We start from the raw sequence: 14712 nt of genomic DNA on the forward strand, positions 1-14712 counted from the left end.
CAGGAAAATAAAAATTATTAATTTTTAAAATTTATTACATTTGAAAATTAAATTCTATAAATATCATGACTTTGGGCACATGAGTTGAAAATGATTGAGACTGGGATGAATTTCTCTTCTTATTCCTCTAAATATATTATTGTTTGATTTCTTAAACACAGTCTAAATTGTTTCACTTAAATTCTGTTACCTCAGATTATGAAAAGTAGAGGTGTCAAAAATACAGGACAAAATAATAAAAATGACCTACTTTTTAGGTGACTATGGACAGAAAAGCAAGAAAATTGAAGAATGCTTTGCCCAGTTAAGATGACAGGTGGGAAAATATTATCTGTTTCTTCAATTTCACTTTGAGATTTTAGGTTGTAGAGTAATTGCAGCTCAAGTATAAATGCAGTAAGAATGGATCAGTCAGTACTTATAGAAAAATAATTATCCTCTTGCTAATAAAATAAGTTCCCAATGAGAAAGAGTGAGCAGATACACCTATAAAACCATTACATCATGCATTTGATCATTTGATACCTCATTTGTCTTATATCTGTTTTATTGTTGCAGAAATTACAGATGTAGAGTGTGGGTCAATACAATATTATTTAATCTGTATTGCTTTAAAGTTGACAATTATATAATTCAACATCTTAATAAATTTGTTTCAGATTAATCAACGTATACTTGTACTAAAACTGACATAGCTTTTCCATTAAATTTATATCTCCATTCTATGAAAAAAAAGTTAATCTTCTTACTATTGAATTCAAAACCAATAAAATATAATATATTAAAGTAAATGTCATTCTGAAATCTACAGCTGAAATCTTGGCATTCAAACACTATGCTATACTGTGGCACTTGTACTTTAGTATTCCACGATAAAGGTAGACTTTAATTATGAATTGCCCTTGCCACAGGTTCCTAACTTCTCTATTGCCTACATAATATCTAAATTAGTCCGCACATTAAAATTTATCACTTTTTATGTTTTTATGTTTAGATGCCTCCCGTAATCACCAGTGGATAAAGCATTCTATGTGACATAGCAGAGGACATCATTTGATAAAGTTTTGTTAGCCATGTTAAACATCTGCATGAGAATCGTTTAGACTTCTGCAAAACTCCTGGTTAATAACAAAATTCACATAACAGAGACAGAATTATACTACCTTTACATCAGGTTTTACTCAGTGATGTCAGAATAGAGCTGATGTTTGGAGAAATTATTACTGATGCTGTCATTAATGCTCTCAATTTTCAAAATTTTTATGCAGTTTTATGCAAGTTTGCACCTTTAAACATTACAAGAATGCTTCATTTCACACACACAAATATTTTATCTTCTATTAAAATACTATTTTCACACTAAAATTTTCTGTCATAAAAGTGAAAAATATATCAGTAAATGCAATTTCCAGAGACTACTAAACTAAGATTTTCCTTTCAAACACTTGGTGCAAGTTTACATCCTGGGTCACTTAGGTCATGGGTCCTCATCAAGCAGGCCATGGACTGGTACTTGTCCATGGCCTCTTAGAAATGGGCTGCACAGCAGGAGGTGAGCAGCAGGCAAAAGGGCTGAGCCTCATTTGTATTTATAGCCACTCTTCATGGCTTGCATTACCACCTGAGCTCCACCTCCTGTCAGATAGCAATGGCATTAGATTCTGATAGGAGTGTGAACCCTATTGTGAACTGCATTTGTGAGGAATCTAGGCTGCCTTTTCCTTATGAAAATCTAATGGTTGATGATCTGTCAGTTTCCCATAACCCCCAGGTAGGATTATCTAGTTGCAGGAAACCAAGCTCAGGGCTCCCACTGATTCCTCATTATGGTGAGTTGTGTATTTATTTTATTATATATTACAATGTAGTAATAGTAGAGATAAAGGGCACAATAAATGTAATGCACATTAATCATCCCCAAACCATCCCCATGCCCACTCCCCACTCTGACCATGGAAAAATTGTCTTCTACGAAACTTGTCCCTGGTGCGAAAAAGGTTAAGGACCGCTGACCTATGTTACAATAAATTTCTGCAAAGAATGTGACTGATAAAATAAGCAAAGTCAAATATTTTGTTAAACTTATTTTTATAAAGACCTTTTGCAATGAAAAGTTGCCAAGATTCAGAAACTAGCTAGAAAGGCAGAACTAATATTTTAAATTTGCAATTATGAAAAGTCTCTCCAGAGTAATACAGGCAAACAATGTCAACTATCTACACAATAATGGAGCCCAGGATTATTATATTAATTATTATATTTGTATGTCTATTATTAGAATAAGTGAACTGATAAGTTACTCTAATTACAATATGATTCTAAGAGAATATGTTTTTCTAAGTACACTTTTGTTCACTTAGGGTGGATACAAACTGACTTAAAAGGTTCTTTAGGATGCAAGAGTACAGTCATTTTGATTCTTTGCATTTCCAAATACCACTGCCATCTCTGATTCAGCCACAATGACCCTACTCAGGGATGCATGCTGAACTTTGGACCCTTCTTTCCCCACAAAAAGCATTTTCTCATTCTCTGTTTGCATTCCTTGCTAATTTGATTTCAAGGATCTTTTGATTTAAACTTTTCAAAGTTGCCATCAATTGGTTGTTACCCAATTCTGATTACGGGAAGGTGTATTGGGGGGAATAATAGGATTTAAGGGTGCAAGAATTCAATGTACACACATTCATGCTGGATTATTTTCATTTTGTATGTTATTCTGGTGGTCACTTTACATTGTCACTGTTGTCTTAAGGTAGAGTGAGTGATCAGATCTCCAGTTTTACCCAAGATAGTCTTGCTTTACTTCTATTTTTCTGTCATCATGTCCTAGAATCATTTGCCCTGGATTTTCTGTTTTCAAAATGACTATTATTACGTGCATTAAAATAAGTCAGAGTAAATTCGTCAAACATTTGCTTTGTACTCATAGCTTCTTCCATGGAGTGTGAGAAACAGCGTGTCAGACAAATGAGCAAAAAATAAACTTCTCTTAAGACATAGCTAAATCTGAAGGAGGACAAGTGATGACCCAAGGCACTGTATGATAAAATAGTTAAACTAAGAAATTCATTAAATGATGTAAATACATATTCTTCTGGTGCTGTATATAATGTTAAAATCTTCTCTGTAAAAGATTTTATTAATGTACACATACGTTATTTGTCTTCTTTCAGAAATAAGTATTTATAGTATAACACGGAGAATTTACTTTTGATTCACTAATGTAGTAAGATCCACTTTGCAAGTATTAATGCTATCAGAATAAAATGTTCATCAAATGAATGAAGAGAGGCTAAAGAGGTTAGATATATATGACCTGTACCATGCTTCACGTTTTTATCAGGCAATACACCCCTAAATATGCTACCCTATTCAATGCCACTTCAGTAGAGTAAGAGTAACCAATCCAGGGAAGAGTAACAAAAAATATGTTTAACAAACCAAAAAAGAGATTTGGGCATTGAGATAAATATAAAACTCACAAGGAGTATTATATGTTTTCCATAAATATTATATCCATATATATTTCCTGATTAAGAAATTTTTGCTTTTTCCCTTTATTTTCCTTTTTTCTGAAAGTTTTATTATTCTAATATTTATATTCTTATTTTTCTTATTATTCACCTTTCACATTTGGATCTACAATCTGCTTTAAATTGATATTTGTGAATGATGTAGAGCAGGTGCTAAATTGTAGATCACTAAATATGTGTTAGATAGATGGACAGATAAATGAAGACACCCAAGTGACCCTGTAGATTTACTTAAAAGTGTCCCTAATTATCAGCTCTGCCACCTTCTCATGAAGAGCTTTCCTGTATGTGTATAACCTTATCTCTGATTCTCTAGTTGGCTCTACTAGCTATTTATTGCTCCAGGTCAAATATTATTTTCTTAACTGCTGTAGTTTTATCTTAGGCCTTTGCTCCTTATTGGTGCAACTTTTGTAGGTATTCTTCTTCAATAAAATTGCCTTGTAGAGGTTTCAGTCAGCAGAGATCATGCCACTGCATTCCAGTCGGGCTGACAGAGCGAGACTCCGTCTCAAAAAAACAAAAACAAAAACCAACCAAACAAACAAACAAAAAATGCCTTGGCCATGCCTTGTTTTCCGATGCACATTTTATTGATTTCATAACTGTCTTTCCAAGTTAACCATTTATACAATCTACTAGGATTTTGATTGAGATAGCTTTTAAACTGTGTATCTTTTCATTTTTAAGTGGTCATCTAATTCCTAAATTCAGTATTTTCATCTATTTACTTGCCTCATTAGTTTAATTGCTTTGCAGAAGTTAAAATTTTTGTTTAGGTATTCCTGAATATTTTTATTTCTTTTCATATATATTATATATTTAACTAAAATAGGTTTCATGAATATATATATGTATGTATATATATTCTGGTATAAAAAATGCACTTTTATATAGCATTTGTTTTCCCGTTGAGTTGTTAAACGTATGAATTTAATATGTTTCTGTAACTATATGCATATATCATTTGATTTTCCAGCAAAAATATTGACTTAAAAAATTATTTATTTATTCTTTTCCAATATTTATCTGTCTACTTGTCTATAAATGCATTATAAATACATGGTATTGCCTTATTTCATTGTCTAGGTAGTTTAGTACGGTGCTGAAAAAAAATAGTAACAAAAACTTTTTTTTTATTATTTCAGAGGAAAAGTTTTAACACGTCACAATTAAATATAATTACTGTCAAGGCTTAAAAGCATTCATCATCAGATTCAGAAAGTTTCCTTTTATTCGTAATTCTAAAAAAGTTTTTGTTGCAAATGGAAGTTGATTTATAGACGTACTTTATAGGTCTAATGTATTTTTTATTTTTCTTCTTTATATAAAAATTAAAATATATTTTCCGTGGAAATAAAATTTTTAAACCGTTTCATGAGTATACAGACATGGCCTGTATAAACAGTGGTTCTTGTGTATAATAGTAGCCATAATGTTTTAGAACACAACAGCAATTCATAATGTTGATTGTGTTGTTTCTGGGAAATGGGATGACTGGGGATGGGAGCCACATTTCTCATAAACCTCTTCAGAGTGATTCTGAGAGGAAACAATAATCAGGACATGAACAGAAGTAATTACATAAGCCTAGAAAGCTTCCAGTACTTGAAAAGAGCATTGTAGTGGTATTGATTATGACCCAAACATGATACAGTTCTAATATTATAAATATTGAAATAATTAAATAAGTTCTTATAAAAATTATGTAGGAATTGAACATTCGTTGTCTAAACCATCAAGTGTTGGTTAACCTATATTTAAGTAGGAAAGGGGCACTATGAGACAATTGATCATTTCCATTGAAAGGAACTTTCATGGTTTCACAGTAGTGTTTTCAATTTTGTGTGGACTATACAACCACAGGTGAATGTGCAAATTAATTCACTTACAAATAACAAGTCTTCATAAAATTTGTCAAATATTTTTATATTTCTATCTGATTTTAGGTTAATTATTATTATGATGGCTTCATGTTACTTGACTATTTCTTAAGGATTTCTGGAGAGTATGAGTTACTGACTAGGAAAACATACAGGCTTACTTCTCTCTTTTAAAAAAATAGAAACTATCCAAGAGGACTTAAAATTGCTTAAACTGTATTTTATAAATCATGATGTTAATAATAACTGAAACAGGAAAAAGAAAGTAGGAAAAAACTAAATAAATTAAAATAAAGATAATTAGGATCCTCTAAAAGTTAAACATTGCTAAGATTCATCTAAATTTGACAGCCAATATTTCAAGGTATGAGTAAGAATTAAGGAAAAACTACAAGCACTGAATATTTGGAAATAATGCTGGGTATTTTTGCCATCTTAATTAGATACATATATATATATACACACATATATACACATATATGTATACCTGTAGATCTATACATATATGCCTATATATACATATAAACATCTTCTCACACACAAATATAAGGAGTGAATCACTTAATAGCCATTGACAGTCCTTACTGAAAAGTAAACATTTCCAAAACATTGTTGAATTACACCAATTCTATAGCCTTGGTACTTTGTGAAATGATAGATATAATTTGCTTCACTATAGTAACCATGTTACTACCTACATACATAACATGTTGCATACCTTAAAAATATACAGTAAAATTTATTTTAATAGAAAAAGTGTGCTAACAAAACAGGACTAGAGAAAAGAATCTTACTGTATAACATATTTCTGTTATCAAAGTGCAAGGTCATCTTCCGTGAGTCATTGCATTTTCTGGATTTCTTGGTTCTCATTTGTATAGTACTAGCTTAGGAGCTCTAAAGACTTATATTACTAAAATTTATTTTAGTCAACTCTAAAAATGCTACGATTTTCATTATGGTGTCTGAAGCCAAAGATAGAAAATATAGTTCTAGAAACCAGGGATGGGAAATCCTTATGGAAAGAAATGATAGAGAATTATAATGAGGAAATGTGGGATAAGTAAGTGGATCAGTGCATAGAAGGGTAGTTAAAAGAACAAATCTTGCCCAACATAGATCAATGAAAGTGTTGGTCCCTATGAACTATTTTGTTGAAATAACTTTTCAAAATTACTCAATACGTTTACTTTAAAACATCTGAAACTGGCCAGGCACAGTGGTTCATGCCTGTAATCCCAGCGCTTTGGGAGGCTGAGGTGGGCAGATTGCCTGAGGTCAGGAGTTCCAGACCAGTCTGGCCAACATGATGAAACCCCGTCTAAAATAAAAATACAAAAAAATTAGCTGGGCATGGGGGCATGTGCCTGTAATCCCAGCTACTCTGGAGACTGAGGTTGGGTAGTTGCTTGAACCAGGGAGGTGGAGGTTGCAGTGAGCTGAGATGGTGTCACTGCACTTCAGCCTGGGCAACAGAACTAGACTCCATCTCAAAAAAAAAAAAAAAATCTGAAACTAGTAAGTGTCTTACATGTTGAGTAGTTGAAGGAATTAAGTAAGTTTTGTAAAAAGGAGGCAGATAATTTTCTTCTCATCCATTTTATTGTTCTTGATTTTGAATCAGATAAAAGTATTACTCACTAAAATTATATGAATAAAAAGAAATTCTACTTCAGTAAAATATGCTGTATGATACTAAAACAAATGTTAAATAGTATTATAAAAATGCTAAGACAAAATAACAAAGAATGCAAACTATTTAGGGCCACAGTAAGAGTTTCATGTTAGTGAAGTATAGAATGGATCCCTATTACTGTGTATCAGTTTATGAAATTGAGCTGTGATCAGAAAATTAATGATGCTAGTTGTAAACAAAACCACAGAAGCTATTTGATTTTGTGTCATTCGTGTTGCCATTCTTGTTGACACAGTAGATAGTGTTTCAACAAATACATATTTCCAAGACCCATAACATTCAATTCCATGTTTACAGAAGACACTTTGAAAGCTTAATATTTTTAAATAAATATTTTAAAAATCTGAGCACTAATTTTAAATGTATAAATAAATATTCCATATGATTTTATTTCTTGTTACTGAATTTTAAAGAGAATGCTTATGTTATCCAGATCTGCAAGATTTTACTTTGTTTTGTTTTCTCCCATCAAGCTTTATTAAATATAATTGGCAAAAAAAAAAAAAAAATGTATGTATTTAGGATACAAAACATGATGTGGGTTTTTTTTGCCAGTTAACCTTTTTAAAAAAATTAATTCATTATACTTTAAGTTCTGGGGTACATGTGCAGAACGTGCAGGTTTGTTACATATGTATACATGTGCTATGGTGATTTGCTGCATTCATCACCCCATCATCCACATTAGGTATTTCTCCTAATGCTATCATTTCCCAATCCCCCCACCCCCTGCTGCCACTCCCCTATCCCTCCATATTCAACAGTCCCCAGTGTGAGAGCACATGGACACAGGGAGGGGAACATTACTTTGCTTTTTAAAAAAATTATCAAAGCAAGTGGGTATATTAGAGAAGAGAATTAAAGAAGCTATATAATTATGCCCATCCTTATCCTCAACTGGATACTCTTTGAAGCTTATTTCAATAATCTTTGTAAATATTTATCAACCTTCTCCAATTTGTTTAAGGTACAGGCTATACTATATATTTTGATGAAAATAATTTCCAAGTTCCTTTTAATTCCTCCACTAATAATACACCTTGGAAAAGTTTATGAATTTATAAATTACACATTACAATGAATTAATAGCTACATTTATTATGCCAACAATCTACATGTTAATAATTCCATATTGCATATGGAAATTAGGAATATTTTCTATTAAAAGTTATATTCTTTAGCCTGTAAAAAAAGTATTACTTTTACAATTAAAAACAAAGAGGTGAATTGAGCTTTCGTTTTATAACATCATCTTACTTAGTAAAGAAAGATTGCTTCACAGAACTGAATTATTCCTGAATAAGACCACAGTCTTAATTTCCTATATTATGTTCTTTTTAGGTACATTAGTCATCCAGGTGACAGCAAGTGATGCTGATGATCCTTCAAGTGGTAATAATGCTCGCCTCCTCTACAGCTTACTACAAGGCCAACCGTATTTTTCTGTTGAACCAACAACAGGTATTTGTGAAGGAAACAAGCAAATTTAACATGATTCTAAAGAAGGCAATTGTCTGCAACACTATCTTCTTAGAAACATGTTTACAATAGACCTGATATGTCAATAGGTAAAATGATTACAATTCCTAAGCATTTAATTACTTTTAGTCTTTTAGCTGATATTTCTAAGGTTAGGAGATTGGATTTTCCATGTCTGTACCACAAATTACTTGCATAAGGGGTATAAATCATATGTAAAGATTCTTTTACATGAATTAGAAAAAGAGACAAGCAACCCAATTTAAAAATATAGGAAAAAGGCATTTACAAGCAACTGACAAAGAACAATATACAAAAAGCTAGTAAGCATATTAAAAAAGCTCAGCCTCATTAGTCATCAGAGAATGCATATTAAAACCACAATGAGATACAGCTGCATAACCCTACAGAGAAACTGAGATTAACTCTGAGTATAAGGCTAAGTGTACAAATTGATATGAGACATTCACCTAAAAATAATTCTGTATTTTACATCTTTCTGATTTACATGAATACAATATTTAATTCTTTTTATAACATTGCTTTACAAATTTGTATTAATCAATTGAATATAAAATAAACAGAAAACAGATTTTTTCTCTTTTATTTTAAATAGTCGTATGACCCTAATTTATTAAATATTAATTGTTGTGTTTAAAACAAAATTATGCCCACATAATTTTTTTTTCCTTTTGGAGCTTATAGTCTCTGCTGATAAAAAGAAAAAAAGCATATAACTAATGACCCAGTAACATGATAAGTACCAAAGAACTAAAATTCTATGGTTTTTAATACAATAAAAAATATTATTTCCAGCTTACATTAAAACCTTCAAAGAACTAAAGCATTGTGCTGGATCTTTAAACATTTCTTATTCATTCATTCAGCAATTACTGAATGTCTCAGCCTTTTTCAATTAAGATTTCTTGAGAGAATCAGATTCTAAAAAATATTATTTGAGTGACTATGTTCTTAATTATTTCAAGAATGGCATATAGCCTTTATTCTTCCAGATGCACAATGGATGCCTCAAAACATTAGGCTTTAATTCCCTCATACATTTTGGTCTAGAAAAGCTGAATATGTACCAAGTGCTATACAACTTACTAGATTTATAAAAGTACAACGTTGCAAAATTTAAAATAATACGTAATAGTAACAAAAACAAAACATAATCATGGACTCTTCCTTTTTGGAACTTACAGATAGATATTAAATGTGAATGGTAATGAACACATACATTCCACTGTTGGTAATTATGAAGTAAAACCAAAAAGTTTCAGTTGGAGAAAAAAAGTGATGCTGACTTTATATTGTGTGTTCAAGGCAAAGCACCCTGAAACCAGAATGATTAGCTGAGCCTGTAGGCAAGGAGGAGAGAGTGGAAGATGACTCCAGGGCATGGGAGGAATTAGGGAAATTCCTGGGGTGGGAAAGAGTTGATTACACTAACTAGACTCCACTGTTGAGAAACACAGAAGAAAGAAGAAAGGGAGGTGTATAGAGTATAAACACATTCTGAGTCATACCGGACCTTTCTGACCATGCTTTCTCTCCACCCCTAGCCCTTACCCTGCACACTGATTTTTTAAAATATACTGAGTAGGTTGGCTGAAACTATTACTTACATTGCCAGAGAAGAGTTGGTATGGACAAGCATGGATCAAATCACTGAAGGAATAAGTTTTGAAGTGCATAAGATCCAGAAATACCTATCCTTTACATAGTCTAAAGGCTGAGAGGAAAAGATGAAAGTGAAGCAGGTGCAGTAAATGGGGAAGAAAGACTCCTATTTACCTCTCCCTTGAATCACATACAGGGAGATGCTAGTGGCACTTGCACAACATACTCAATGATTTCCATTGGGATTCAAATAATTGATTGAATTTGTGAAAGACTTTAGTTCACAACTCAAATTCCCTCATGTTATGGACTATCTTTTAGAAAATTACATATAACAAGTTTTAAAAAAGTTATATTGCATTAAATTTAATCCAATATATCAAAAATACTACCATTGCAACAAATAGTCAATACAAAACTATGGAGATACTTCACATTTTTTGTTCTCAGTCTTGAAATCAGGTGTGCATTTTATACTCATAACATATGGCTATTTTTTTTCACAAGTTCATTGTATTTTTTATTTACTTTTATTTTAGGCTTAGGGAGTACACCTGCAAGTTTGTTGCATGGGTAAATTGTGTGATGCTGAGGTTTGGGGTACTAATGATCTGTTTTTCAACTATCTCTCCCCACTTCCCCTCTGTAGTAGTCCTGAGTATCTACTGTTTCCATCTTTATGTTCATGAAATCATATTTTTTAATGAATATTTTGTCCTTGATATATTTGGGTATTGGTAGTTATCTATTTTTTGTGTGTATTCCCCAAATCTTCAGAAATGTTAAGCCCTGTCCTATAAACCTGTCTTAAGATTGTCTTAGGTTCTTTTCAGTGATTGTTAATTAGTTTATATCAAATAATTTTATAGTTGTTAAGCATTTATTGGAATATTTATCATTAATTATTTTGAGTTTGAATATATTATATTTTTATATATTTTATATATATATATAATAACTGTGGGTCAACAACTGGGTCTTCTTCAGATCTCATAATTCTAAGTAGACTTTAAAGTAATGAGGGCATAATATTTATTTCATAAATTTGGTATTGTAATTTACACATTTATCAATAATACACTAACTTCAGAGTTTCAGGGAGAAAGCTAATTGTAGCAAGCTGATATTATGTTAGAGAAGATAGCAGAAAATAAGTTAAAGTGAAAAACAAGACATTCTTCTTTTCTACCTGTGGATTACCTTAACATGCATTTTATTAAGGCCTACCAGTGTTCTTAGTATTGTGATGGTCACTGTAGACTCTAGGCAGTGTTGATGTTTAATGTATTGTTATTATTTTTCTCCAGGGCAGTCTCTGGCACATTTTAGTGGTTCAACATACAGCAAAATAATGTATAGTGCAATGGTTAGGAGATTAACTAGAAATTTATCATGATTAATAATGAAATAATTGGAATTTTATTACATTTTTAAAGGAGTCATAAGAATATCTTCTAAAATGGATAGAGAACTGCAAGACGAGTATTGGGTAATCATTCAAGCCAAGGATATGATTGGTCAGCCAGGAGCATTGTCTGGCACAACGAGTGTATTGATTAAACTTTCAGATGTTAATGACAATAAGCCTATTTTTAAAGAAAGTAAGTAAAAAACATTCTAAATCTTCATTACAATATAAATTCGCGTGTGTTAAATATAAGTGGATCTTAGAGTTTACATTCTAAAAGCACTAGAATTGTGTAAACTAAATGTGTCGATTGTTCCAGGATGATTATTTTAATTCATGTTAAAAAGTCAAAATACAAATGAAATAACAATGTGTTAGTTTTCCATTGCTGCTGTAATAAATTGCCACAAACTTCATGACTTAAAACAAATACATTATGGAGTCTCATTGGGTTATGATCAAAGGATTCAGGGAGGTGTTTCTTGCTGTAGGTTCTAGGGGAGTATTCATCTCCTAGTTTATTTAAGGGAATTCAGTTTATGTTTTGTATAATTGAGGTCTCTGTTTTCTTGATGACTGTAAGGTGGGAAACATCCTTAATTTCTAAAGGTCTCTTTATGGTTCTTTTGTGTGTGTGTGTGTGTGAGAGTTTGTTTTTATTTATGGTTCTTGATTTAGCCTACACATTCCAGAAGCAGCTAGAAGTGCCACATACTTTGCAGACTGACAACTCTCTAACCCACACATTTGCCTCTTCCACTTTTCAGCATTCGTGTAATTAGACTGAACCCAGTTGGATAAGCAGAAAAATGTTCCCATGTCAAGGTCAGCTAACTAGCAACCTGAATTCTATCTGTGACCTTAATTCCCTTTTGCCACTTTAGGTAACATATTTATGGGTTCAGCAGAATTCAGACACAGATACCTTTGCGGGGTACTTCTGCAAACTGTAGGTAATCATTTAAAACGACTATCTGTATTTATTTTTACTTTGTAGCCTGAATAGGCCACACCTGCTCTAAAAATTTAAGTAATTACTACAAGCTAAATATAAGCACATGGTATGCTTCATAAAAAATTTCTTACGGAATTATTGGAGGAATTTCTTTTCTAGGAAATTTATTTTTCAAGGTATTCTGTTTTAGCTACAGAAATACATTTATAAGTACTTCCAGAAAGCATGAGTAATTATCATGCTAGGAAGAAAATTTAATTAGCATGGAACAAAGAAAGCCAATAAAAAATTATACTATAGCATGATTTCTTAGATATTGACTGTTTATAGACAGAAACAAAACTATCTTTTGATTACTTTTTTCCTCATCGTTTTCTGTACCTTGCCCCATCCCTCAAAGTCAGGTGAAATCATGTCATTTTTAATGGTCCAAGTGAAATGTTACTTTCACTGACTACCTTCTGGTAGATGAGTCCATGAACAAGCACAGGAAGTTGGCACCCTACAAATTTGCTTTTAAACCCTGAATTTACCATTCATTGAATTTACAGACCTGATAATATCTGTTAATGTGTCTGTGTGTGCACACACAAATGCACACACCTAAATAATACAGATGCTACTCAGTTTAGCCAACATATGCAAGGTTATCAGATGTTTTGATTTTTCCATAAATACTACAAATCTCATTTTTTTATTTCTGCTCTATCTCACAATTTTAATTTTTGTCATATTAAAAAATTATCACTGTTATATGGGTTGAGAAAACAGTTCCTCTGTGGATGGACTGTAGGCAAAGGGAGCAGAGTTTGTACTTTCATTTCTCTTCATGTAGTATAATATATGATGTATAGGACTGTGTCCACAACATTAATATGGCCTCTAAAGGCAAGGGGAGAATGTCAAGTTAAATGTGAAATACTCAGAACTTTATAAAATAATTGGCATCTAATGTCTGAGAAATAGTGGCTGGGTTTATTAAAAAATTGGGTCCAAATTTTATGCAGATGATGATGAAAGACAAGTAGAAGGCTCTGGAAGGCAGGAAGATTCCCAAAGAAACTTGTTGCAATAAAATGTCCTGAAGCTTCTACTACATTTCTCAATTTCCCTCTGATTTTTCAAGACGTTAATATTAAAATATTTTGAATAAGTTAGAAAATTTAAAATTGTTTAAAAATTATCTTTGTTAACCAAATCTGCATATGAGTTGATGATATTACTATTAATAATTTCATTCAAATACAAGTGTGGGTGGACCTGATACTGGCCTCCTTACTCTTGTACACCCGGTTTTCCCTTGTGGGAATCCCATTACCCTCCTCTCAATTTAAATACTCAATACCTATGCCCTCTGTTATGGGCAACACTCCCTACCCTCCCAGTTAAAGGCATCTCTCAAACATCCCTCTCCCTTGTGTTAACAGCTTCCTCTGCTGGTTCATACCTATCAGCATCCAAACATGTTTATTATTGTTTTTTCTCACATCCTAAACAAAACAATACAAAAACACTTTCTTGACTTCACTTCCATACTCAGCTAAAGATGCTTTGTATTTTTCCTTTCTCTTTAGAGAAAATTTCTTAAAAATGTTATTAACACATATTGTTTTAAATTAACGACCTCAAAACTCTCAGAACTTACTTCATATGAGTTGCATCCACAATACTTGACCAAACTAATCTGATCATTTCTATCAATAACCTTGATAGAAAGTTAGGATGACACTTGATTTCTTGGAAGAATTTGACGTAATTGATCAACCTCTCCTTGAAAACCTTAACATTCCATTCTCATTAGCATTTTCTTCTATCTTACTAGTCCCTGTGTTTTCAGTCCTTGCCTTTTCTTCTTCTTCTCTATATACTTTATACTTTGGAATATTTGTGAGCCAAGCCTTTGATGTTGTCTTTCTTCCTTTCTATAGTCATCCTTTATGATCTTATCCAGACACATGGCTTTACATACCACCTCTGTGCTGACAACCTCTAAATATATATCTCCTGACTGAATTTCTCCGGTGAGTTTCACCGGGGTAAAGTAAATCTGTCTACTCAGCATCTTCACATTTAAAATCTAATATACATTTAACCAAGCTCCTGATTTCAGCTGCCCCCTCCTCTGAACTCCC

General features: G+C 32.1%; 1 protein-coding gene across 3 annotated transcripts in view; it reads left to right on the top strand.

Moving 5' to 3' along the window:
* CDH19 (cadherin 19) overlaps positions 1-14712 on the top strand; it is an 88216-nt gene that overhangs the window by 27407 nt on the left and 46097 nt on the right. For all 3 annotated transcript variants that reach the window (XM_064379038.1, XM_064379039.1, XM_064379040.1), the window contains exons 4-5: positions 8457-8576; positions 11654-11818. In XM_064379038.1, coding sequence (XP_064235108.1) covers positions 8457-8576; positions 11654-11818 — 285 coding nt within the window. The remainder of the gene's footprint in view (positions 1-8456; positions 8577-11653; positions 11819-14712) is intronic.

This window comes from Aotus nancymaae, unplaced genomic scaffold, assembly GCF_030222135.1.
Source record: "Aotus nancymaae isolate 86718 unplaced genomic scaffold, 86718_ANA_hifiasm-v0.15.2.pri h1tg000020l, whole genome shotgun sequence".
NCBI lineage: Eukaryota > Metazoa > Chordata > Mammalia > Primates > Aotidae > Aotus > Aotus nancymaae.